The sequence below is a fragment of the Mus musculus genome, chromosome 10 (assembly GCF_000001635.26).
Source record: "Mus musculus strain C57BL/6J chromosome 10, GRCm38.p6 C57BL/6J".
NCBI lineage: Eukaryota > Metazoa > Chordata > Mammalia > Rodentia > Muridae > Mus > Mus musculus.
The window spans coordinates 120,806,750-120,832,549 of NC_000076.6; the positions used below are offsets into that span (position 1 = coordinate 120,806,750).

General features: G+C 41.9%; 1 protein-coding gene across 2 annotated transcripts in view; it reads right to left on the bottom strand.

Moving 5' to 3' along the window:
* Positions 1-25,800, bottom strand: part of Msrb3 (methionine sulfoxide reductase B3) — a 117,912-nt gene that overhangs the window by 25,650 nt on the left and 66,462 nt on the right. Inside the window, exon 5 of one of the 2 annotated variants that reach the window (NM_177092.4) lies at positions 18,359-18,387. The exons of the other annotated variant lie outside the window; for it this stretch is intronic. Within the exon in view, the coding sequence (NP_796066.1) occupies positions 18,359-18,387 (29 nt within the window). The remainder of the gene's footprint in view (positions 1-18,358; positions 18,388-25,800) is intronic. 2 annotated transcript variants of the gene reach the window in all.

Below are 25,800 nucleotides of genomic sequence, written 5' to 3' on the forward strand. Positions count from 1 at the left end.
CCTGTAGCTTCAGCTGCCAAGGGCGCAACCCACTCTTTGAGCCTCTGTGGGTGCCCACATGCATGCAGGCACACCTTGAGTGCACATACATGCACACACATACAAACACAACCACACACAAATAAATAATAAAAATGTTAAATGTTACACTGAAACCTGTTGTTCTATATAGCTAATAATTTACATAATTATTTTATAAAATTAATACATTTATGCAATAATTTATATGATCGACAAATACTAATAAGAAAGAAATGAATGAAAACACGGCGAAGGCCCATCTTACAATAACATCCTGGTATAATGGCTCTGCATGTGGTAGACCCCCCCTGAATGAGAAGTGTTTATAAAAATTCTCTATTCTCTCAGCAGTGATGGGGCACGACCCCTTCTCTCTCCTCTGCTCTGCTGGCAATCACGCTCAAGGCCCTATCCATAGCCCCTTTGCGAGATTTCAGTCTGGGAGCACTCCACAGTCTGGGAGCACTCCACAAAGGTCATGTCCTTTACAGTTTCACTATTTATTAACATACACATTTCTCCTGGGACATTGTTATTTGCTTCTGTTTACACTGAGCAGTTCTTTGTAGACCCCATGTCTGTTCATCTCTTTCTCCCACAACAGTGAGTAGAGATGGTCTTAGACTATTAACATTATTATGAGCCTATGCTCTGTCTACACCGGTGGTTGTCAGCCTGTGGGCCATAACCCTTTGGGGGTGGAATGATCTTTCCATAGAGATCACCTAAGATCTTGGAAAAAAAACACGTATTTATATTGCTACTCATAGCAGTAGCAAAATTACAGTCATGAAGTAGCAACAAAAATAATTTTATGGATGGGGTCATCACCATGTGAGGAAATGTATTGAAGGGTCACCGAGTTGGGAAGGTTGGAAACCACTGGTCTACAATATGGTTACAGAAACTAACCTTGCTGGTTGTACGGTGGGGTGGGACATTCAGATCCCACACAGTGTTTCTAAAGTTGGCAGGGGAGGGGTAGAGCATTTTGGAGATCCTTTTACTGCTGTAAAAATACACAGCAATCTAAATGAGTTGGGAGACCCAAGTTTCCTTTACACACAAGAGGAGGTTGGCGTTTGAATTCTTCCCTGTTGAGTAGATACCAGCTAGTAACCACATGGAAACCACAGAGGTCTTACCACCCGTATGAGGTTTAAAAACAAACAAACAACCAGCCACTGTCTCCTAGGGAAGCATAAGGAAAAAACCCAACGTGTTTCCAAGCCGCCATCCTATCTATCCCTGACTCTACCTTCCCCCTCTCTAACTTACAGTTGTGATCATTTGGTTTTGTTTTGATTTTTTTGTTTGCTTGATTGTTTGTTTTTCCAGACAGGGTTTCTCTGTGCAGCCTTGGCTATCCTGGTACTTGTTCTGTAGACCAGGCTGGCCTTGAACTCACAGAGATCCACCTGCCTCTGCCTCCCCAGTGCTGGGATTAAAAGGCATGCGCTACCACTGCCCAGCTTAGTTGTGATAGTTTTAAGACATTTTGTGTGGGGTTTAAATATCTAAACTACAATGACATTGACATGGTATTGTGTGATAATGTGTAACATAATGTATAGGCATCCAGAGGCATTAAGTGAACCAATCACCACTTCCCCTTTCTACTTCCGGGAAGTCTCCATTTCATCAGAGGGAAAACCAATTCTTACTAAATAACTCCCATTCATTCCCCACAGCCCGAGTCCCTGCAAACTACCTTTGGATTTTCTATCTTTATTTTGCTTTTCAGTTTAGGTTGTCCGTCCATCCATCCATCCATTCCATCAGTGAACATTTGAGTTGTTTCTGTCTTTGCATGTTGTGCATAACTTGCTATGAACACGGGAGAACACGCAAGCACCGTTCAGATCCCTGACTTCGACTCTTTGTGTAGATTTCTATAAGGGGTGGTGTTGCTTGAGCTGGCCCAAAGCTGCAGTTCTCTGCTGCTGTTCACCAACAAGAGAATACCACAAGTGTATATCCGTAGCCCAGACAAAAAGTCAAAAGTCAAAATTCAAAGTAGTATAGGTTCTATCTATCGAAGTATGTGATCAAAAAAAGAAAATCACAAGTCAAAGAATTGCAAAGCTGGGGGAGTCTTTACAGAATCCTAATACTCCCATGGTCTCTCTAACGTGAACTTCCTGCTTATTTTTTCTCATGGGGCTAAAATAACTGGGTAAGTCACTCTCACATTCGCCAGCCAGTTTGCTGCACATTTATCCATTGAACGTTCTTGAACTTGAGGAGAGACATTGTCCACACTATGAACACTCAGTGGTGATCACATATCCAAAGCATCATCCAGACCATGCTCACAGAACAAGAGATTGGAACTGGAGCGTCCCATGTGTTGGTATCAGGACCTCAGAAACCGATGACATCACAAAAGCACAACCCACACACCTGTTGCTAAGGCAACAGCCACCATATTTCCAGAATCCACTTGGCTCACCTCCCACCCTTACCTGTGACTACACCATCATCCATATATAAAGAAAGGCTCCTGATCTCTCTCTCTCTCTCTCTCTTTCTCTTTCTCCCCCCTTTCTCTTTCCACGGCTACCTTGCCCTTTTCCCTCTCAACAAATTTCATGTTGGGGGGGGGAATGGTGAGAGAGGGGGAGTAAGGGGCAAGAGACAAGAAAGAGAGGCAGGAGTGAGAGAGGAAGAAGGGGGGCAAGCAGCCCCTTTTATAGTGGGTCAGGCCTACCTGGCTATTGCCAGGTAACTGTGGGGGTGGAGTCCAGACAGAATACCAACACCACGTATCTATGTTAACACATGCTGATATTAAAAAACATTGATTTACTTCTTTATCTGTGTGCACAGCTAGCCTTTCTGGTTCCCAGGTATATACATTGACCTGCCTTCTCAGTAGAAGTAGTAGTAGTTCACTCTCTTCAACTCTCCTGTTTTAAGTTAGTTTCCTAAACACCAGGCCCGTTGGGTCTTAGCATGGTTAGAGACAGTCTGTGCCAGGGATGCGCTACTTCTAGCCTGTGTTTAAACCCCATGTGTATAAAGCTTTTTGGCTCCCCGACCCAACCTCTTGTAATCCATTCATCTCTCCTTACCAGCGCACTGGAAACTGGTTCTTTGCTCCACTGTCTAACATTTCATTTCCGCTTACTATAAACAACATATGGATGCAGAGTATGCAATGCCAGAGGGCACTGCCTTCCAAGGGCTGTATTTTCTGTATTATTTAACTGGCAGGCAATTGCTACATTAATTCCTACTACTCTAACAACAGTGTAAACGTCCACTAAAACACCAACTTGGTACATATATGGATACCCAGTGATATTTATCAGTTGCTAAACAGTGCAGTATATTTGCAACTCTGTATCCTTTTCTTCTACACCAAGTGAAGCCTGACGACAGGCAAGCAAGCTTGAGAATCGGACTGCAAATGCAATCGAGAATTGAATCTCTCATCAAATCAGACAAAGCACCCAGGCCAGCATACACATACCAATGCGGGACCGGCCTCAGCCAAGTGAGGGCACTCTGCTGTGAGCTTAACTCTTTGCATTTCTGAAGAAAATGACCAAGGCTAGGGCAATGAAAGGGATTAATTTTTCAGTCTTGTTGAAGAACAGGAGTCGATCTGTGACCCGGCTCCCCAGGTATTACCCACCCGGCCCCAAGAACAGAGTCATTTACGAAGTAACTGCTTCAAGGAGTCTCTCTGAAACTACAAAGACATTGAATTCCTGTCAGATGCAGGCATTTCTTCAGGGAATAAAAGAATTTTATGACTCATAAGACGAAAATCTCCTGAATACTCACTGAAGTAATCTAATGAGGTACTGTCACCAGGAGAGACGTTTGATGAATGGATGCGTTATGCAGGAGAGTTTTAGGCAAAACAGGAAATTGAAAAGACTCAGCCGTGTATTCGTTTGTAATTTCTCCTTTCAGGATAAAACCACCTTCAGAAGCACACTTTTCCCATGTGGCACGGCATTTCAGACAATGCCACACTTGACTTCTAGGTCCTTAGTTAAAAATTCATATTTTTAAGAGTGTGCACAGATGGTGGCAAACCATCCTGAGGCAGCGGAGTCCAGGACTTGGTTCTAAGTCATTTTGCAGATTCTTATTCTCCAAATGCGATCTAATTTGGAAGGGAAATGTAAGTGCTAAAGGTAAAGACTTGTACCCTATGCTGGTTAATGAGGAAGGAGGTGGGGGTTTCCTAGGGAAATACAAAAGGAAGCTGGAGAGATAGTACTGTAGCCTTGGCTTTTAGATAAGGCAGAAGCACACAACACCAAGAAGGCCACCTTGACCTTAAACTAGTCCCAGTTAATTCTAATCAAAATTTTGTCTGCTCTGTATTAAATTTTCTTCTACTAACAGGTTGTAAAAATAGAGCAAGCAATGAAAGCCCTCTGTTTAATCTTTCCCAGGGACAAACACAGTGTAATGTATAATATGTAACTACGAATTGGTTGGCAAGTTACTTTTATTTAATTTAGTCTATGCTCAGCTTCACCTCTGAAATACCAGTCTGCGTCCTTCTATCTGGTTTGATTCTATAGTCCACTTAGCACAGTAAGTGTTTACACTAAGAAGACAAGAAAATGTGTGATATATTTTAACTGTCAAAAGTGTTGTGAACAGCAGCAGCTGGAAGAATGCCTAGCCCCTTTCTCTCTTACCCAACAGCCTGTACTTTCCACAACCCAGCAGTTACATCCTTTCATGTCTATATTAAAAGAAAGGCAGAAGGAAGGAAAATGAATTTATTGCTATTTCTGAAAAAAAAGCACATTATAGCTCCTCTCATGTGTGGTCTCTACATTCAGTGCAAACCTCGAGTTAGTGTAGGGGGGACGAACTGGTCTCCAGCAATGAAGCTTTTTCTTTCTTTCCATTTTGTTGTTGGTTTTTGTAGACACAAAAGCCTGGGAGGGCCCTCTGTGTGAACCCTGCTTTTTCCTGCTTCTCTAGGTGTACCTTGTACATCATCCTAAACTCGTCATCACAAGGCTGTACTGAAAGGCTATTCTCAGCCGACTCAACTCTGAAAATAAGTTTCTTTTTATTCCACCTTCTGACACAGTGACCTTCCACTACTGAAGCTGAAGAGATGGCTACATTACACCCCTGCCACGGTGACGACAGGCTCTACAGGAATATTCTGGGGTGAATATTGAATGGTAAAGAAAGTACGGGCATGATTAGACTTTATGTTTAGCACATTCAACTCTAGAAACGTGAGGTTTGCCCACCGCCCGTACCACACCCCCATTATTTGTTGTTAACCTTGTTAACCACGGCAGCAAATCTTTCTGTTTCTCCCACGGAGCAAGAGTTCGCTTTCACTCCTGCTTAGAATGCCCAAACTCTGCGTGCAGTTCAGTTCTCACACTTCTGAACGTAGTCACACTCACTCGGTGAGGACTTCCCTGGAATTCCCGTCCAGATTCGCGTCTCCTCCCATGCACGCTGTGCGCGCCTTCTTTCCGTTCCACTTCCTCTTAGCTTTTAATCAGACGTTTTTCACTGGTTTCATGACAGAGATTAGAGTGTAAACTGCCCTGCCTATTTACCACAGGATCTCGTTATTTACTGTGTAGATAATCCTAGAGCTCTACCAGAAGCTGAAGCCAATACAACATGAAGGACTTTAGTCTCACCCCCGCCCCGGCCCCCGGCCCTCAAAGAAAGGAAATCTAATGTAGGCATTTTGTCTCTTCCCACCAACAATCCCAGGGGCAGCTTCCCCTAAGCATCCTCACCAACTACTACCTTCTAGCCAGATGTCAGAAAAAGATAAAAGCCCCAAACCCCATGGATATATAAACATTAAGCAACATGCCCCCAGAGAACCAAACATTTAAAAAAGATTTTTAAAAAAAAATCTGAGACAAATGACAATGAAAACACCAAAGTTTATAGGATAATATAGCAAAAGCAGTTCTAAGGGCGGGGGAAAGGGTCTAGAAATAAATAACTACATCTAGAGAGAAAGACGATACGGTAGTACACACCTGTCATCTCCAAACCTGGGGTCTCGTGGTGTGTAAAATGGTCACATTTCTTTTCTCAGTGGGCCAAAAAAGCAAAGCAGTATGAATATGAATACGCACCAGTAGAGAAATGAAATAAGGAGGCTGATGGAATTGTGAGACAGTTTTCACCGTTTTACAATTCCTGTCCTATGTGGTACGTTCACATCTCTTATAAACAGGCAAAGGCATACATATATACAAAAAGCAAGAGATGCAAACATGTCAGAAGGAAAGGCAGCAAATATCTTCAAAGGCTCTTTCTCCATAAAAAAGGCAGAATATTTAAATTAATAGAAAACTTCTTATTTGTCTACATACAATCTCCTTGTGCTGGGTGAAAAACAATAATGAAGAAAAACCGAACGATGTTCTTTTTAAGACTCTTACATGAATTCAATTGACGAAGGGGATTAATATGTAAACATAACAAAGCTACAGCTGGTAGATACTGCACAAGGGAAGTGGGGGTGGGGAGAGAAAGCCTGCTAACTAAAGTAAATAAATAAACACATAAAGAAATAAACAAGTAAAATCAATTCTAGAAGCATCAACTTCCATAAAGGGGGATATTTTAATTCAAAAGCACACAACCTCTGGTGCACTTTTATATATGACAGAGTTGTGAACTGTATAGAACAAAAATTACTAGAAACACAAGACACTCACACACACACACACACACACACACACACACACACACACACACACACATGAGCCCTGGTAATCCTCACTTACTCTAAGGACTATTAATGCACACATTTCAAAACAACGAAAGTGGCAAACAATGATAAAGGAGATAAAAAATTATGTGAATTCCATCAGGAGCCATATTGGCCAGAAATGGCAGTCAGCCTAACATGTACCAGGTCACAGACTTGACCCCTAGCACTGGGAAGAAAATAAGGGCTTACTGAACCTTCCTACCCGTTTACCAGCTACAACTACTTCAAGAGCACCAGGTCAACCGAAGGGAATCTCAAGTATAAGAAAACTACCCAATCAAGGGGGAATCTGGGAAACGACGTATCAAAGAGACCAAAACGCCAATCGAGCTTAAAAAACCCTTAGCTTTTTGCCCAGGATTCAGGAGCAACATTCTGGGCTCTAGAAAATGAGTCTGCCTTGGGATCTCCGTTCTCGACAGGTTCTCGACAACAAGGACAGAGAAACAAGGCCCCAGGAGACATGGAGTGCCAACGGGGGCTCTTAGGAATCATACAGAAGACCAGTTGTCTGAACAGAGACAAGTCCAGAAGAGACTTGCCACAAATGTGACCTGTTGCTGAACTATAATCCATGGAGTTAGAGACTAATTAAATCCAGCCCTTCTTCCTTCTTTGATTCATTCTTGAGTTCAAGCAAATGTTCCCTGAACTTCTAGTGAGGGCCAGTCCTTGTGCTGGATGCAGAGAAACAGTGAATGAAGCAGACAACAGTATGTCTGCTTACATCTGATCACTTCCGGGGGCGGTCAGCCTCTATATACACATTAGAGTCACTTGGGGGCCTTTTAGAGAGTGTTGTATACCTAAACTCTAGCGCCAGACTCTTTGAGACAATTGGTTATCAATGAGACCAAGGACCTATTTTTTCTTTTTAAGTTCATTGAGTTGTTCTGACATGTGAATAGGACTGAGAAAAACTGTTCGAAGGAAGTAGGCTCTAGCAAGCAGAGTGAAGACGGGGTAACATTGGTGTAAATAAACCCAGGTGCCGGCAGTAGGCTCGCCATCACTGGAAGCCACTGGAGACACGCCACTCCTCAGGTCTTCAATTATCCTCTCCTCCCCTCCTTTTGTAGATCCCCGGGATACGCTCCCATTTTCTTTTAGCACTTAGCTCAAATTATCTTTCTAATCCAACCTTTCATGATCTCTCATACACAACTTACATAGTACTGTTGATACTCTCCCAGAACCTTGGCTACCTCGGTCTCCACAACTCCACAACATTCTCTTTCAATCCCCAGCTGCTGAACAGATGGTGTGAATCCAAAACCAATCATTTCAAACACTGCTCCAGACTCCCAACAATCATGGGAGCTGAGTGAAGGACCCTCTCCCTCCCACAAGTGGGAAATTGATGCTTGACATCCCAACCTGACAGTCTGGATAAACTGTCCACTGAGACAGTTATATACTATCAAGTACATTATAGGTTCTACCCCCGGGGGAAACTGGGCCTGCAGAATGCTCAATAACAAAATATATTCTAAGCTCAAAGCAATTGACTTACAAGCAAACTTTTGAAAAACCCACCAACCCATTCACATCTTTGAGAATGTCCGCATATCACATCCTGACCAGTTCCAGGAGTAGCCGCACCACTTAACAAAGGGCAGAGTTGGAAGACAGATGCAGTAAGCTCTAGACTATATTTTAAAAGTCACAAATTGAAGGCCTTCAGCTAGAAGCATGTCCGTGGTGGCTTCATTTAACCAACAGTGGTTTCTGTAGAATACGGACTGTCATTGGTCAGCTGCTCTCTTTCTGCGGAAAGAGCCAGCTCTTTCTTCCTTTCAACTACACCATGTTTCAGCTGTTAGTTTTAATATTCAGTAAAGCTACCATGAGAAGAGCCACGCAACTCTGACGGGAGTCCACCATCTTTTGACTTGTGAAGTTTGAGTTCCTGTTTCCAGCTGGTCTCTTTATTCTTTAAGGCTTCCACGTGTCAGCCTTGGTGACTTCCTCTTTCTGCCCCCACAACATTCACATAAAGCAGTATGTTCCCCTCCTTGCTCACTTGGTGAGAAGCCCGTGTAAATCACATTTCTTTCCTTTCTATCATGAGTTCCAGTCTTTCGAGACAGTGCCCCATGGAATGACTGGGACATTCTGAAAGTCACTGGGTGGAGATCTTCTGCCAGGAGCAGAAGTGGTGGACATGGGGGACACAGAAAGGTTAGCTATAATGATTTCCTTTTCCCTGTTTACAAAAGCATTGAGTGGCTTTACACACTACACTAGAATATTACAAGAAGCTCTAAAAAAGATAATAAAGCCACCTGTAATCTTACTTCACTGAAATAACTACTGTTAAAATTTTACTATATTTCTTTTTAAAAATTCTACATAGAGAAAATATAGTGACCTGCCCTTATTATGGAGATTTGGAATGTTTAGGCTCTCTTCCCTCTCCTCCCCCTCTCCCCCTCCCCCTTTTCCTTTCCTTTCCTTTCCTTTCCTTTCCTTTCCTTTCCTTTCCTTTCCTTTCTTCCTATGATCGTGAGTATTTTATGAACACTCTTCCACATTCACCTCGAGTATTTTCTCTATAAAGTTTCTGAAATTAGAATTTCTGTATTAAGCAATCATCAAGTTCCTTTTCGGGGGTGGGGGAATCCATACACATCAAAATTCTGTTCCCATTACTAATGTTTGAACTTGGTCTAACTACACTCTTGAAGCCCTAATTTTTGGGCATATAATAGTTGATACCATTTATATTTCTATAATTCCCAATTTGGTTAAACTTTGGAAATGCTTATTGGCCTCTGAAAAATCATTCAATTATTTTTTATTTTTTATTTTTTATCTTTTATCATTTATTTATTTATTTAAGGCTATTTGCACACGTAAGGTAAACTTCACCATACTGTACTTAAAACTTTGTGTTCAATAGAAAAAGGAATTTGTCAGAAGCAAATGAGGCTGAAAGAATTACGTTGTTTTGTTTTGTTTTGTTTGTTTGTTTGTTTTTTCCACCTTTGTAAACATAGAAAGGAAGGAAGGAAGAAAAACTAACTTCTCTCAACTGCATTGAAATCACTCTACATTGCCTGTCAGAAAACGAAGCTAGAGTAAAGCTGGCTTCCCAATACCTGCCAGCAATCAGCAGGCTCTGCGGAGGGTAAGAGACACCAAGAACCAAACACTATAAGGTGGGACAGAGCAGATGCCTCAGAAAAGCCTCATCCATGCTTTAAAGGGATTTACTAGCAGTTTGCAACATAGTTTGCTTGATTTGCAACATAGTTTGTCTTTGGTCTTATCCATTCTCTTCCTTCCAGCAAACAGCCTCCTCTCACCATCCTTTCAAAGCCTGGCTGATGAGCTTGTGTAAGATGAATGGGTATCTTTAGACAAAGCAGACATCTTTCCATTTGCCCATTTTATGTAGTATTTACACATAACCTCCGAGGAGGAGAAAAATGAGGGATTAGGAAAGGCTTCCTCTAGGTAAATATGACAGGGAATGAATATACATCGTTATCTGGGGATTAAAAAGGCAGAGCTGCCAGAGTCAGTGGGCAAATGTCCAACCTTCAGAGTTACACTTGTGCCACCTAGTTAGCTACAAGTGACACTTTCTGAGATGGTCTGTTTCCAAGTGATGAGGATATGCCTAGCTATAAAGATAAAGTTTTAAAATGACATACTAATTGAAAAACAATAATCTTAGGCCCTTTATGCTAAGCCTACTAAATCTTAACACTTTAATGAATATATTAGAGACCTCACAAAAGCTACATTTGAGTTGAAATTTTTTCCTAATTTATGTTTTTTGACTAAAAACCGGGCACAATTTGATACGGTTAAACAGCTTCAAGTGGATTATGATTGATATATTTTTCTTGTAATAATTTTACTAGCTGTAAATTTCAGGGCGGAAATAAGATAGTGGTCATTAAAACCAGAATGTGAAAATATTTTAATCTTCTTCGCTCATTAATCATGTCAGCTTTACTAGCTCAGCCCACTAAGCTATCTGAAGCAGATTAAGACATTTTCTAAACCATAGCCTTTCTGTTTTGGATCATTCTATATAAAGTCATCCCACCAACTCAGTGGCAAGTCAGATAAAAGATAAATACAGAGCCCTTCAGTGTTTTGTGCCGTAGACCACGACTCAAATCGAGGTATGTCACACGTCATATAAATTAGAAAACCATAGTTAAAAAAAAATAAAGCCTAAAGAGAAAAATCATCAATCTAGCAGTAAGAAGAGTAAATGAAAAAGTCACTACCAATCGATTTTGGGTATGATTCTACTAAGTTCTACCTGAGCAGGCCACACAGCCTAATGCATTCAGACAGATCCATGTAAAAAGAGGTGGTGCTGGTATGCACCCTTAGTCCCAGCAACTAAGGGCTGAAGCAGGCGGATCTCTATAAATTCAAGGCTAGCCTGGTCTACAGAGTGAGTTCCAGGATAGTCGGGCCTACATAGAGAAACCCTCAAACCCTCAAAAAATATAGAGATTCCTATAAAAATAATTCTGAATGACTACCTTTGCATGAAATATTGATATAACACCCACATACAGGTTTTCTATTAGTATACAACACTAGAAAAAATTAATGCTAATGAAACGTTATACCAGAAATAAACTTACATCTGAAAGGCTAGGGGAAAGCTCTAAATTCCATTTTTTTAAATTGCCTGCAGAGCCTCAGGTATATTCTTACTGCTATAGCATAAAACTTGAACCTTTGTGTAGCTGCTCTGAGCTACTAAACTCCACTACTAAGTACCTCTACTGTCACTAAACTAGCCACTAATCACCTCTACTGTTACTAAACTCTTCCACTAAACACCTCTAGTGTCACTAAACTCCATTACTAAGCACCTCTACTGTCACTAAACTAGCCACTAAGCACCTCTACTGTCACTAAACTAGCCACTAAGCACCTCTACTATTACTGAGTTTCTGGCTATTGACACCTTTATCTTCCACCAATCATCCTTCATAACATGAATGATTTAGATACAAAGTAATTTATGGATATACTGTTTTTTTTTAAAGATTTGTTTGTTTATTTGTTTATTTATTTGTTTATTTATTTATTTATTATATGCAAGTACATGGTAGCTGTCTTCAGGCGCACCAGAAGAGGGCATCAGATATCATTACGGGTGGTTGTGAGCCACCATGTGGTTGCTGGGATTTGAACTTTGGACCTTTGGAAGAGCAGTTGGGTACTCTTATCCACTGAGCCATCTCACCAGCCCCACTGTTTATTTTTAAAATACTACTTTTGTTAATGAATGGCAAATATATAAAATTACTTTGAAAATGGCATAATACATTTTATAAAACTCAACATCATTTCACTTGTCTTCCATCCACTCAACAAACATTACACATGCCATATTGTGTGAAGATACAATGAGAATTGATTGTTTAATACATAGTAATTAAATGTTTCCAAATTGATAAGAATAAGACATCAGGCTACTATTAATAGTAACATCTGAATACAACATATACAGTTTGGCCATCTATGTTCTTAAGAAAGAGTATGTGAATCTCTTATATATATAAAAGGATAAAAAATTACAAAATGAGTGATCACCAAGGAAAAATATTGCACAAAATTCGCTCATATTTAGTTTCTACCATCAGAAATTGGGAAATGAATTTAAAAATAAAACATTTTTATAAAAGACGTATATTTAGCATTTTAAATTATGTGTCAGGGCATATGTGTATGAGTGTGGGTGCCCACGGAAGACAGAAGAGGCTAGCTGATCCCCTGGAGCTGGCGTTGCAGGCACCTGTGAGCCTTGAGTGCTGGGAACTGAATTTGAGTTCTCTGCAAGAGTAGTAAGTGTGCTTAATCGTTGAGCCATCTCTCAGCCCTAAAAGAACCTCCTATAAAATGTTCTCTTCTGTAGTGTAATTCAAACTTGGTCAGATATATGAAAATGGTTTTTAATGGTAGAGAGCTATGCAAATATTTTCAGGATTACTTATCATGAACAGCACCGCTGAAGTTTGGGTTTGCAAATCATGAAAAATAAAAGAAGAACTGAATCCACTTCAAAAGTATAATCACTCTAACTCGGGACATGTTTTTATAAGGTAACTGGCTTGGGTACAGCAGGCTCTAATGCAGTTATAGACTCTGAGCCATCTCCATTCTTGTGTGTCCCCTCTGCCGTGTGTCTTGTCTACACTTCTCACCAGAGAGAAGAAAGAACAATCACTAGGAGCAAGAACATTTTCCTAAACATTAATGTGCCCAAGAAAAGGACAAAGCTGCAGGCTTTTAAAAGTCTAAAGCCTTCCAGGACTCAGCTATAACACCAAGAAAGGAAATTCATAGCTTTAAAGGATTTAATTCCAAAAAGGAAAAAAAGAAAAAGAAAAATGGTGCTTGAGACAAGAAAAGTTTATGCAAGGGTCAGCCTCTGCACTCAGCCTATGTGTGCCCCGCTGCCTCCTGCCTCCAGTTGGTTTATGGAAGGCAAGCGACCGTGTGCTGTGCTTGCTTCTTCTATACAACCTGTAAGTTTGTTACAGTGGAGACCTGACTCTCATCCCAGCCTTGAACAAGCAAACGCAGGAGTGCGAAGGGCAGCATTTACCAGCACGCATCCGTGTCATGTCCTCGTTGATCTCTTGGCAGCCTACAGTTGTACCATAGCACGGCTTCCTGGGGCACTGGCACCAGGGGACTAACCTCATAAGAGCTGGTTAGGAGTCACTTATGGATTGAGCGATGCAAAGAGAAGCATATTTGTCTAAACCTAAAATATATCGGCTCATGCTTAGACAGCAAGAGCTTCTTTAGCTCGCCATCTGGAGCTAAGGTTAGCCTTGGTTAGCCCAAGCTCACCGTCTGGAGCTAAGGTTAGCCTTGGTTAGCTGGAGCTAAGGTTAGCCTTGGTTAGCCCAAGCTCACCGTCTGGAGCTAAGGTTAGCCTTGGTTAGCCCTTCTCTGCTCAACACAGAGAGAAACCAATGAGAATTCATATAATGAACCAAGTTCTGTAAGAAGCAATTGTGTCTACTGTGTTCCTAGCTCCTACCCCAACATCAGGCATACAGCGTGCCCAATAAATACATGTTGGATGAACGAACTGTTCAATGGCCAGTGTTTTTCTTATTTCCATTGAACGGTGTCCAGGTATGGATTGCCATACTCTCATAGAGAGATTCATGCTTTCTTTCTTTCTTTTTTAACCTTGTTGTCATTAAAATAAGAAGTTTAAATCACAAAATGGTAAGGCTATAATGTGTTGTCAGCCTAGACATGCAAGGGTGGATGATATTTTTCCTTATTGACATTTTCTTGAGAAGGGCAAATTGCCTTGTCTGTCAGTTTAAAACTCTAGTTCTGATATGCTCAGCTTCTCCACCTCGCTCAGCTTCTCCATCTTGCTCAGCTTTCAGCGTCTCATATTCTGCTCTGCACTTTCGTGCTTTGGGGCATCAACGCAGTCTGTTCTTTGATTTCCTTACCACGGTGCGGAGCTCCCTTTTAACTAAAGAGCCTAACAGCGACACTGGATGCTTTTTATTCCTTGGATTTTTTTTTTTCTTCTCCACCCTTCGGGATAATTATATTCGGTCCTGCCTTTTTATATCCTGTTGTTTAGAACCTCCTAACCTTCTCCACCCGGGCTTTATTTAAAAGAACAAACTCTCCCGCCTCTACTCTCTACACTAGCCCGTGCTCATTAGGTTTCTTAATCCTCCATAATTTGCTTTCATGAAATCCTATACCTTTGAGATGCTGTGTTCTGTTTTCCTGAGGAGAGCTACTCCAAGCAGGGCAGAAGCAACGAGCACAAAACCTAAGTTTATCCGCTTTCCTCTAGAAAACTTTGCTTTGAATGCTTATTGGCCATGAAACTATACCTTTTAGCTTGGTATTTCATCTCTTTGCCCAAACACTGCCTGAGATGTCCTGAGCAACAGCATACAGCTACAGGCAGTCTTTCACAGACAAGTAATTAACTTGTAAGCGTCAGAATCCTAGAAAAAAAAAAATCACAATATCCCACTGTGTTGCTGACTGGTAAGTTCAAACTATGACTTTGCATTACACTTAGAATTTAGAAGAGAATAAAACCCACGCGTGTTTCTGCGGTTATTCTGCGAGGGTGTGAATGACACCATGGTCTTCGTCCTCACTGAAGACCTGAGTCCTTTCAACCGCTCCTCCACCTAGCTTTGCCCCATCCCCTTCCTTGACACTTCTGCTAAGGGGCATATATTCAGAACCGACAAAAGAGCACGTGTTTTCCATTTTATTTCTAGCTTTCTAGGAGCTTTTGTTAAGGTAAAAAATTGTTTTGGTTTGTGGGCTGAAAGAGTTAATGAATTTTCCAAAGGTGCCAAGCTTCACTCCAGCAAAGTTCACACTCTCAGCTCTGTGCGAGTGAGCACGCGACCCCACCCCCTTCCAGATGACAGAGAGCAAAGCCAGAGTTCCTTATTTAACTGGTTTGCATCCACGCCCTGACCTCCGGGGCTCTGTTTATATAGTCTATCATGCAAAATACTCTGCAGTTCTCTGCCTTCAAAAGCATGTCTCGCCTGAGATTTGATATATGGCTTTCATGTTTGATCACTGCATTAAACCCAATGCTCTGCTTCCTCCAGCATCGGCTAGCTTCCTGCTTGGGTGGTGGGCTGAAATGCACAGCTTCTTGCTAGTGCTGAACATAAAAGGAAGTCTGTTTTACTCTCTTAATAAAGTGGCCAATTCCACGAGCTCGTAGGCAAGAGACATGCACTAGGAGCTCACGTCTAGCACAGAAACTTCCCAGCTTCTTTAGAAAGAAGGCCAGCTCACTACTCTCATCACGTGGGGCTGGAGAGATGGCTCAGCAGTTAAGAGCACTGACTGCTCTTCCAAAGGTCCTGAGTTCAAATCCCAGCAACCACATGGTGGCTCACAACCATCTGTAATGCGATCTGATGCCCTCTTCTGGTGTGTCTGGAGACAGCTACAGTGTACTCATATAAATATAATAAATAAATTTTTAAAAAAAGAAAAAAAAGAAATTACTGGACATTAATCTAGCCTACTTGACGAGCTCTATGCCAGAGAAATAGAGTCAGACGTGATGGTACCTGCCTTTAGTCCACCAAAGGTTATCGCCCTAGCCTCCATATACACATGCATGTACACACCACACACACACATATTCATAAACATGCACACATGTGCACACACATAAATTTAAAATATAGCAGAAGGTTGTCCATTGGCTTCTTTTACATATATACATATATATATAATAAGCAAGCCTTTATGTTATTTTCTTCGTTGATAATTTAGTGTGTGCTCAACAGCTGTTTGGTTTTTTTTTTTTTTTTTAATTATATGATGGTAGTGAGAGCCTACCTTTCACCTCAGCCTGACGCTCATCTATACAAACCACAAATGTTGTTCATAAACTGGTTACTTCACTTAATAAACCCTAAGTGCATATATGTATGTGCATATATGCAAAATATGTCCGCACACACTTAGATAACCTTTGAAATCCTGGGCTTCCCTAGTCATTGATCACCATATTTAATATGGTGCTGGTTTTCAGCCAAAGATCTTGCTTTGCCAATCTGTGCACAGCATTAAACCCAGCTGCATCCGATGGACAATAAAGAAGCTGAACCTCTTAGAGCTGTACATTTCATTGTCCCAATGTTTTCTCATTCGTAACCAAAATTTGCATGATAGAAAACTTGGAAGAGCAAACGCCGCGTTCCCTTCCTCTGGTTCCTCGTTGGTGGTGAGCTTAGAGTTTAGCGCTCAGAAGGGGGGAAAAACATACTTATTTCTTAATTTTAAAACATCTAAATGTACTCCTTAGCTCAATGCGAAAATCAAAGTACACATAAACTTTTAATTCCTACTTCCCGTAAGACTTCAGACATCTCTAACTGTAGTTTTCAAAGATATGTGCACGTTGTCTAACAGACATTCAAATAATTGAAACTGGAGAAAAGAGTTGTGGGCAAAAACCGTAGGTCAAAGGAGTGAAATGTGAGCCTGTACAGATGTTATAACTATTTCCGCGATAAACACTAGCCTTCTGTACACGAATTTAGCAGCCCACTTTAATTTGGATTAGAAATCTTAACATAAATTATTTGACTTTGACACTAGCAGCCTAATATTTCAGATTCATACATTATTCACCGCTTTCACTTTTAAAAGGAACCTACTGGACTTCCTTACTTTTTAAAAGCCACATTCAAGGTCTTGGACCTTAAAACCAACTTCTTGTCTGATTTTTAAAGAACGGAATTATATAATCAGTGAGCAGCTGTTATTACCTTATTATTTGGTGACTGGCAGGTTTTTTTTAAGGCATGTAGTTTTTGTGTGATTTTAATCTCCATCAATTTATTTATTACTATGCTTAGAGATTTCAACTATTAAAGACATTTTCATCCTGATGCAATTTCTCAGGGGTCAATGGTCAAGTGTCATCAATGTCATGCCATCTTTAGTCTTCATACTGTGAACACTTTGTGTCTGACTTTTTTTTTTTACCTTGTTGCAACAGTGACATGCCTGGGGGACTTAAAAGTCCCAGAACATTGGGACTAGAAAGGGTCTTGGAATCCTAGCATTCAAACCAGGTGGATTTTTCTAGGCCAAATCTATAGACGTCGTCAGCTAAGAGTCCCTCTCAACTGGAGAAAGTCGCACAGCTGGAGTGGCCAAGGATGATCAGGCTCATGAGAGGGAGAGGCTGGGGAGCCCTGTGACACCACTCTCAGAAGGAATTTACAGCCACTCCACACGCTAAGGTGTTTTAGGCTGAGACACAGTGAAACTCATAACTAAAAGTGTGACTTCTAAATCAACAAGTTATGTCATTTCCCCCTGCAAATTATTATCTATTAGGGTTGAAAACTAATGTCGATGTATTAAAATCCATCACAGGGCAAATTTTGCATCTTACTAGAGAACAGCACTGGGAGCTCCGCCTTGCACAGATCTCAGTGGCAGGTGAAGGACTCAGCCTGGCAAGCAAGAGCACTCTACGACCACACCCATGCTTAATGACAGAGAGCAACCCAGTATGGCTGAGAGCACCACTGTTGATAAACTCTGGCCTGGTAGATACAGAGCAAGGCGATCTTAATTTTCTATGATCCCCCCAATAAAACATTAAAACGTCTATGTCATAGATGAATTTCCAACTCTATGGTACAAAACCCTTCATACTTTGCTCCATTACAATGTATCTTCCCCCAGCCCCTGCCCCAAAACACTTACAGACACTCTTCAAGCATTCAAACATGTAAGATGCTTTGTCTATTTACAAAGTGATATTCTGTTTTGAACAGTGAAAGTGTGCAACAGACAACCCTGTTTTTAAAAGGGAACTCTTTGCAGTTAGAGGGCAATTAATAATTGTTTCAAAGTTATTAAAGTTCCTAAAATGAACATCTCAAATTATGGTCTGAAGCAGCCTGTATCTGAGATGGGGCTCACGTTTTGAAAAGAGATCGCTCAGTCTGTTTTAAATCAAAATGGTTCTTGATATACTAAATTATTTTTCAAAGCATAATGTAAAAAAAATATGTACTCAGAATAACATTATTGGTGTAAACATACCTGAACCAGAGTCAAATTTGGTTTCTGACCTGCAAAGCAAAAAGAAAAAGGAAATTAATGTAAAAATTATAAAAAGATCTGGGATGGGAAGTGCAGTAACTATAGATTTCTCCATAATGGTCAAAGGAGGAAACCATCCCCTTACATGTAACTTATATATTTATTTCAACCATTTCAATTGAACGAATATAAAAATTCAGGTCCCATGGCAAGGAAAAAAAAAAAAACTTTCCAAGTTTGTTTTTCATAGAAGGGATTTTATAGTCCAAAATTTCTCATCTTTCTTTACAGATAAACTTACTTCAATTGTATTATGGAGCAATAAACAGATCCAGCCCATAGTTATTATCAGAGATTTTCAACTGCTTAACACCAAGTAATTTTCCAGCAGGTTCTTAGCACGCAGCACATGAACTTAGTAACCCCATACACTGAATAGGGAGGAAGAGAGAACAGAGTTCTTGTGGGAACGTGATGTTTCAGATATAGGTGAATGCTGGCTGTAGGCTCAGAAGCCTTTGAAGCCCTTGGTCTGGCTGTGGGAAACTGCTGTCGGGTAATTACTCTCAAGATGCTGCTGAGATGCTTTCAAGCAGAATTAACCCTGTGACTGGGCCTCTCCACACGGGCCACTATAAGACAGCATTGTCTATACCGAGCGCTCGGCCCAATTAGTGGGCATGCTCAGTCGGATTTATATCACACATTCACAGGCGACGGTATATATGTTCACAGCTGCCACCTCAAGGTACAAGGACTGAGCAGCGGGAGTCCTGTTAGGGATGTTACATTGACAGAGAAGATTTTCCCCTCTGTGGAAATGCAGTTAACTCACTGGGAAAGGGGGGAGTCCTTTGAAATTATGCCAGAGCGCATAGGATGTCGTGGCTCTCCTCGCCTAAATGAGCTCTGAGCGAAGGCATCAAAGCATAAGTGAGAAAATAAGAGACTTCTGTCTTCTATGGCCACAAAGGTCTGAGCTCTCCAGTCTCCCCAAAGCTCACCTTATTTTTGAACAAAATCAACATTTTTCATTTACATACTATATATAAGTATATGTGTGTGTGTGTGTGTATGTGTGTGTGTGTATATATACACACACACATACATATAAGTATGTATGTATGTATGTATGTAACCACAGGTTTTGCTTTGCTGGGGGTTTTCTCGGTGCGGTTCATGGAATTAAACCTAGGGGCTCACACATGCTAGGCAAACACTCAGCCATTTAGCTCTGCCTCCGATCCAACCAATCACATTTGCAGCAACTACCTCTAAGAACACACGCAGACCCAACACCCTCCCCAAATCCAGTCCTCATGTCTGTCCTCCTCTTCTATGCCCCCTCCCACTCCCAGTGCAAATTCATTTCACTCTCTGTAATCTACAATTCTGCGAAGCCCGGCTTTATGACTGACAGCACCACTCTGACAGCTCAAAGCTGTCACTTCCTTACCTACCTCCCCGCTAGACCTCAGCCATGCCTCAGTAACCTTTGTAGCCACAGCATCTAAACACGCCTGGTGTCTGTGCTTAGATGCCAGTCAAGGGAAACCGCAGTGACAACGGTCTTAATAAAATATATTTTTTTGAGATAGGAGAAATGATGTCAGAAAACTCTTTCAGAGAACCTTATACTGTCCTGAGACACCCAGTCCATGTGCAATATACCCACAAAACGGACGTAAAATATGTTCACAAACAAATTGTTGCCCTGGGCATCGATTAAAAAGCAGAAAACATCTTCAGAATCCTCAGACATAGTATTAAATATTAAAAAAAAAATACATTGTAAAGAATGAAAGCATGAACTTAAAATTAATACGGTCAGATGTGCAGTTAGGGAAACTCAGTCGTTGAAACTTCTGTGAGATTGCGCTCCAAAGACGCCAAAATCTGCTGTGTCATAGTGCATTGTGGCATCTGTTAGGATAAGCTCTGTTCACGGACACTCTTTTGAGGAAGTGAGTAAAATACAGGCGGGAACAGGTAGTAATACAGACGAGGGCAGTAGAAGGTCATGAGCGCTCGATCCATGGCGAGCCTACTCCTGGCAGGCTTCATTCTCTTGGTAGCTCTATGAGATGCCGGAATACAAGAAAACATGAAGAACGCCACGGAATGGATAAGCTCAGGGTGTCCAGAAGCATTCCCACTCTATCCCGATACTACAGACTCATGCATTGGAGGGCAGAATTATTCAGTCGGCTCTGTTGGTAAGCGCCAAGGGGAGTCGTCTGGTGCCAGCTATAACTGCTTGCCGACATACCTTAATCCCCTTTTATTTTTGCAAAGTTTTAAATAGGTGCAGAGCGGCGTGGGTGAGATAATGTCCGTGCACTGTTCAGCACCTCTCTTGTGGCTCGTTGGGACCACGTGACCTAATTATCTTGCTCCAGGCCCCACCTCTTAAAGACCCAGCACCATCACCTTGGGGACCAATGTTCCAGCTCGTGAACTTTGGGTGGACACACTACATCCATAGCCACGTCTCAGCCAGGCTCGCACTAAAATTTACTAATGTTTCCAAATGAAAACAAAGATCTTGTGCATTTTTAACCAGAGTGGGTTGACACTAGAAAATCCAACTCTCGTTTACATTTTTTTAAATAATTTAAGTCTGTAACATACACATTCTTTTTCCAGTGCAATTGAAGGTTTGGGGGAGACGGCAGACTTAGTCACTGGTTAGAGTTGTATGCTCGTGGAGAAAGTAAAAGACATTGATATTTTCTATTTACACCGAGCATTCTATGTATGTCAGAGTAAAAAGACTTGAGGCCGAGGGTGTAGCTTTGTTGGCAGCATCCCTGCCTGGCGTGCAGTAAGGCCTGGATAGATTCCTCAGAGTATGTGAGTCGGTTGCGGTTGTGGTGGCACGGAACTTGGGAGGTTGAAGCAGGAGGGTCAGGAAAGGAGAGCCTTCCTCAGCCATATAGTAAGTTCTAGGCCACCCTGAGCTACTCGAAACCCTGACAATGCAGAATAGCCGGCCAGGGTGGGGAAGGGAAGCGACGGGGAAGGGGAAGAAAACATTCAGAAACTATAATCTTTGAGGGCCACCCTCCCTAGTCTCAGAATTCCTTTCTACCCCCAGGCAGAGGCCTTTCTCGGACGGAACAGAAAATGAGGAGTGTGTCTTCTCCGGGAACGTGAGCACAGTCCACTTCCTCTATGGGATGCGCCCCATCTCCCTGCCACCTAACCTCAGAAATGTCCTTGCACCTATTAGCTTCAAACTTTTCTGAAGGAAAAATGACCAGACTAGGCTAAAGCTCTGCTCCGTAACACCGCGACACCCTCCTGTGTGTGTGTGAGACGCTCGTCAGGGTTGTAATTCTACAACGCATTTGTTTATACGAGGTTTTCTTCTATTGTCTCCTGGTGGTTTCATTAAGTACGTATTAATTACACATTAACTGTGCATACTAGTAAGCTCCCCTGTGACGCTTTTCACACATATGCACACCTTTTTCCACTGAGACCTAAGCTCAACAATAGCAGCAGCCGCCACTCATCGCCTACCTGACTAGTCTCTCCTTCCCTCAGCAGCAAACCTGCAGTTTCCAGAAGGTGCCGAGACAAGCCCACTCGAGCAATGGCTTCTGTGCGAGAGCATCAGAAACTGGTTCAAGGCTAAGCCCTTGGCCCAGCTGAGTCCTGAGAGGTAGAACCTGTTGGTGATTGTTCTTGGAGAGGTTGTCGGAGGGAAGGCCCTTCTCAGACTGTGCCTTCCTGCCTTCAAGGTCTCTGTATGAAGATGCTGGCTCGGAGCTACCACAGTGTCTTGCGACCCCAAGGACTAGGCGCATGCATTACCTCTCCAGGGCTGCTTTGCTGCCCATAGGATGGGGGTAAGAAACTTAGTTCTAAGAGCTGTTGTGTAGACTAAGAAGACCCTAAAAGAGCCTCAACCAGGCTCTGGTATTTATTAAAAGCCAAATAAAAGTTTTTATGTAATAATGTAGCATAGAATTGACCTATGACAACAAGCTCAATCGGCAATGCTTCGGCTAAATAAGAACAGCATTTTGTGTGTGTGTGTGTGTGTGTGTGTACACACAAACTATTGATGGTCTGGATAAGATCTTACATGTGTGCATTGTGAAATGGTACAGGAAAAACAAACAAGCAAAAGAACACCAATGAAAATAACTGGGGGAAAAATGGAGCTTTAAAGCAGATAGAAAGTACTCCATGTGGTTGGGTTTTCTCATTTCTAACAAATACCTGACAGAGGCAGCCCAAGGGTGGAAACGGTTATTTCGGCGCACTCTTTGGGAGCTAAGTCCACAATGGAGGCTCAGGCCACGTTGTTCATATCAGTGGGAGCTTGCATTGTGACTCTTCACATCTTAGCAGATCAGGAAGATAATCCGAGCTGATAATTGGTATTAGCCTATCCCCAGCAGTCTATAGTAGTCGCAGAGGCCCTGCCTCTCACAGTTGCACAAGGTCCTCAAACCACACTGTCAACTAGAGACCAAGAGCCTATGAAGAAGACATAGGAGCCCATGAAGGACATTTTATATTTAAACCACAACATTCTGTCCCAATCCCTGAAGGCTGTCTCGTAATGCAAAATGTATCCAGTCCAACTTTTCTGGCTTTAACAGTCCAAACATTGTTTAGGGCCCCAAAGTCTATTGACTTCTCTGAAACTACAGGCAAAGAGCTGTGAGTCCCTGTAAAATACTAATATTTAAAGCTACAAACTTCTAATATCCAGTGGAGCATTCCCACTCATAAAGGGAGGAATCGGGTATGGTGAGAAACACTGGACCAAAAAAAGATGAAACTCAGTAGGACAAAAACTAAACTCTGCAGCTCCAGGCTCAGCATCTAGGGCTTTTGGTGACATCATTTGAGTGCCAGGAGGTTTGGGCAGCCTTGTCCCTTCAACTCTGCCATTTGCAACACACATGGCCTGTCTGGTGAGCCTGCAGCTTTCCTTGGCAAACTCTATACATCCTTGGCATCTCCAACATCCTGGGATCTCCAACGCAACTTGAGCTTTATCCTCACAGCATCACCAAGCCTGCTCAGGTGTCCCACAGAGAGAATTCAACCTTGCTTCACACTGTGCAGACTTGTAGACGTTCTGTAACCACACAAGGTCCCAGGATCCTAACAATGCTGGATTCTAGGTGCCTGCAAAGCCAGTGCCGTGTTGTACATGATACCAAGTCCTGGTGCCAACTCAAGATGTAACGGCGCTCCTGACCCACTGCTGCAGGACTCTCCCTGGGCTGAACCCAGGGAAACAATCCTGGTTGGCTCTGTAAAAGCTGAGCGCTCGGGATCTCTTTTCAAATAAAATGTCTCCCTAAGACTGGCCTCTAGACATGCCTATAGAGCACTTTCTTTATTAGTGGTTGTTGTGGGAGTGAAGGGGAGAGAGGGGATGTTTCACCACCATCCTTCTAAGACCCAGGCTAGCACGGCACCACCGGTTCCAAAGGCCTGTGTCAACGGCCCCAGAAGACATAAGGTTCTCCAGCTCATATCCAGCTCCTGGAAAGCAGATAGAGCTTGAGAAAATGCATGCTTTCAAGTTCTCCAAGAAAGCCTGAGCTCTTGGAACCTAACCGGCATTCCTCCAAGGTGAAAAAGACCTCTCCTGTTAACAATCAAAAAGTGTCTTACCTTTCTAGGTATTTCAGCTTGTTTATATTACTAACTTGCAAAGTAATGTTTTGCCCAATGGGAAAATAAAGAAGATCCCCTCGAACAGTGTGAAATTTCACATGGAAAGTATTTTTTCAATACCACTGTAATAAAGTTATCTTTTGGGGAAGTACTAAAACAAACAGCAAGCAAGTAGAAATCTGTTGGAAAAGGACCTGGTCCCTGGGGAAATAAATATATACATATATACATATATACATATATACATATATACATATATATATATATATATATACACACATATATATATACACACATACACACATATATACATATATATACACACACATATATACACACATATTTGTGTGTATATGTGTATATATGTATACACATATACATATATATCAAGTTATATAGAGAGGAGATATATATCTTAGTGAATGTATTAAAACTACTGTTTTACTGTATAGCTAAAGTCTCTGAGAGCACGAATCAAACAGTAACACCCCAGATTGCAAAGACTTGGGCTGGTCAGCAAACCTCATAGAATGACTTATCAATAAAAAGACAAGTCTCATGAAGTCCATAAAGTTATACTCCATCAAAGCCCCGAGCAAAACGCATATGAAAGACACAATTCCAGAAGCCTCCCTGCCAATCTGGAAACCAGGCAGAGAAGTTCATCGGAAGGTCGAAACACACATGAAGTCATAGTTGAGAGCATTTATGGCGTGCTTACTATGTACGAAGCACTCCGTTTGAAAGAGGAGGTCTTCCATAAAGTCACCATAATTCAAGCCATAAAAGCCCTTTACAGGTTAAGATCCATAACTTGAACCTCCTGGAAGAGCAAACGGTAGCTGGTACTGACGGAGACAGGAATAATTGGTCAGTCAGTGGTGCGCGGTGTCTCAACTTGAGTGAGTCTTTGCAGTCTACGCAAATTCCACATTCTGGGTGGTCTTTCAGAACGTTCTCAAAGAAGGCACTCCAAAGGTGGGAGAGTTAATTTATGGTTATTCGGACTACGAGTCATGCGGCTGCCATTAACACTATACACTTAACTACATGCATGCAAGTAAAAACCTGTAAATCCCTAGCAGTATAATGCCAATTTTCCTTACAGCAGAAACCTTGGGACTAGATGCCACTGAAAACCAAATCCATCCATGAATTTTGAAGAGTGTATTTTGTTTCTGGTTCAATGCAAGTAAGCTAACTCAAGATAGGAGTAACATAAGGAAGAAGCCCCCTTCTGGCTACTCCGCGATCATGAAATACGGGCTCGTGAAGCAGACAGCTACCTGGCTTGATGTCGCTGTCTATTCATTCTCTGCTCTATGAAGCAGTGGACACAATGGCAACAGAGTAGGAGCCGCTGGATACCAAGTGCTACTTTATGGCAACATTTCTATCCAGCAGGGAAACAAGATGATATCGAAAACTAAAACAACCTGAAACTCAGCTTGGGAGTGGACAACTACTCACCTAAGAAGATCCTACTCCCAGAAGAAAAACCAATCTTCAGTCCTTATTCTGTGGTCTTCTGTTCTCCTTCCCTCATTTTTAGCACCTTCTATATCCCTCTGTAAGGCCTTCCCTTGAGCCTGCCTTCCCTTGAGCCTGCCTTCCCTGCCTCTGCAGGGGATGGGTTTTTAGCCATTCTCACCCTGACCCTCCTGACCCAGTCATGACTGCTGCGTTTTCTGAGCTAATCCTTCACAGCATCTCCACTTGGTGTTTATGGCTTGAAACTTAGATTATACCCCAACTTCTTCACCACCTGACTTTGGAAGCCCCCTTCTTCTGAA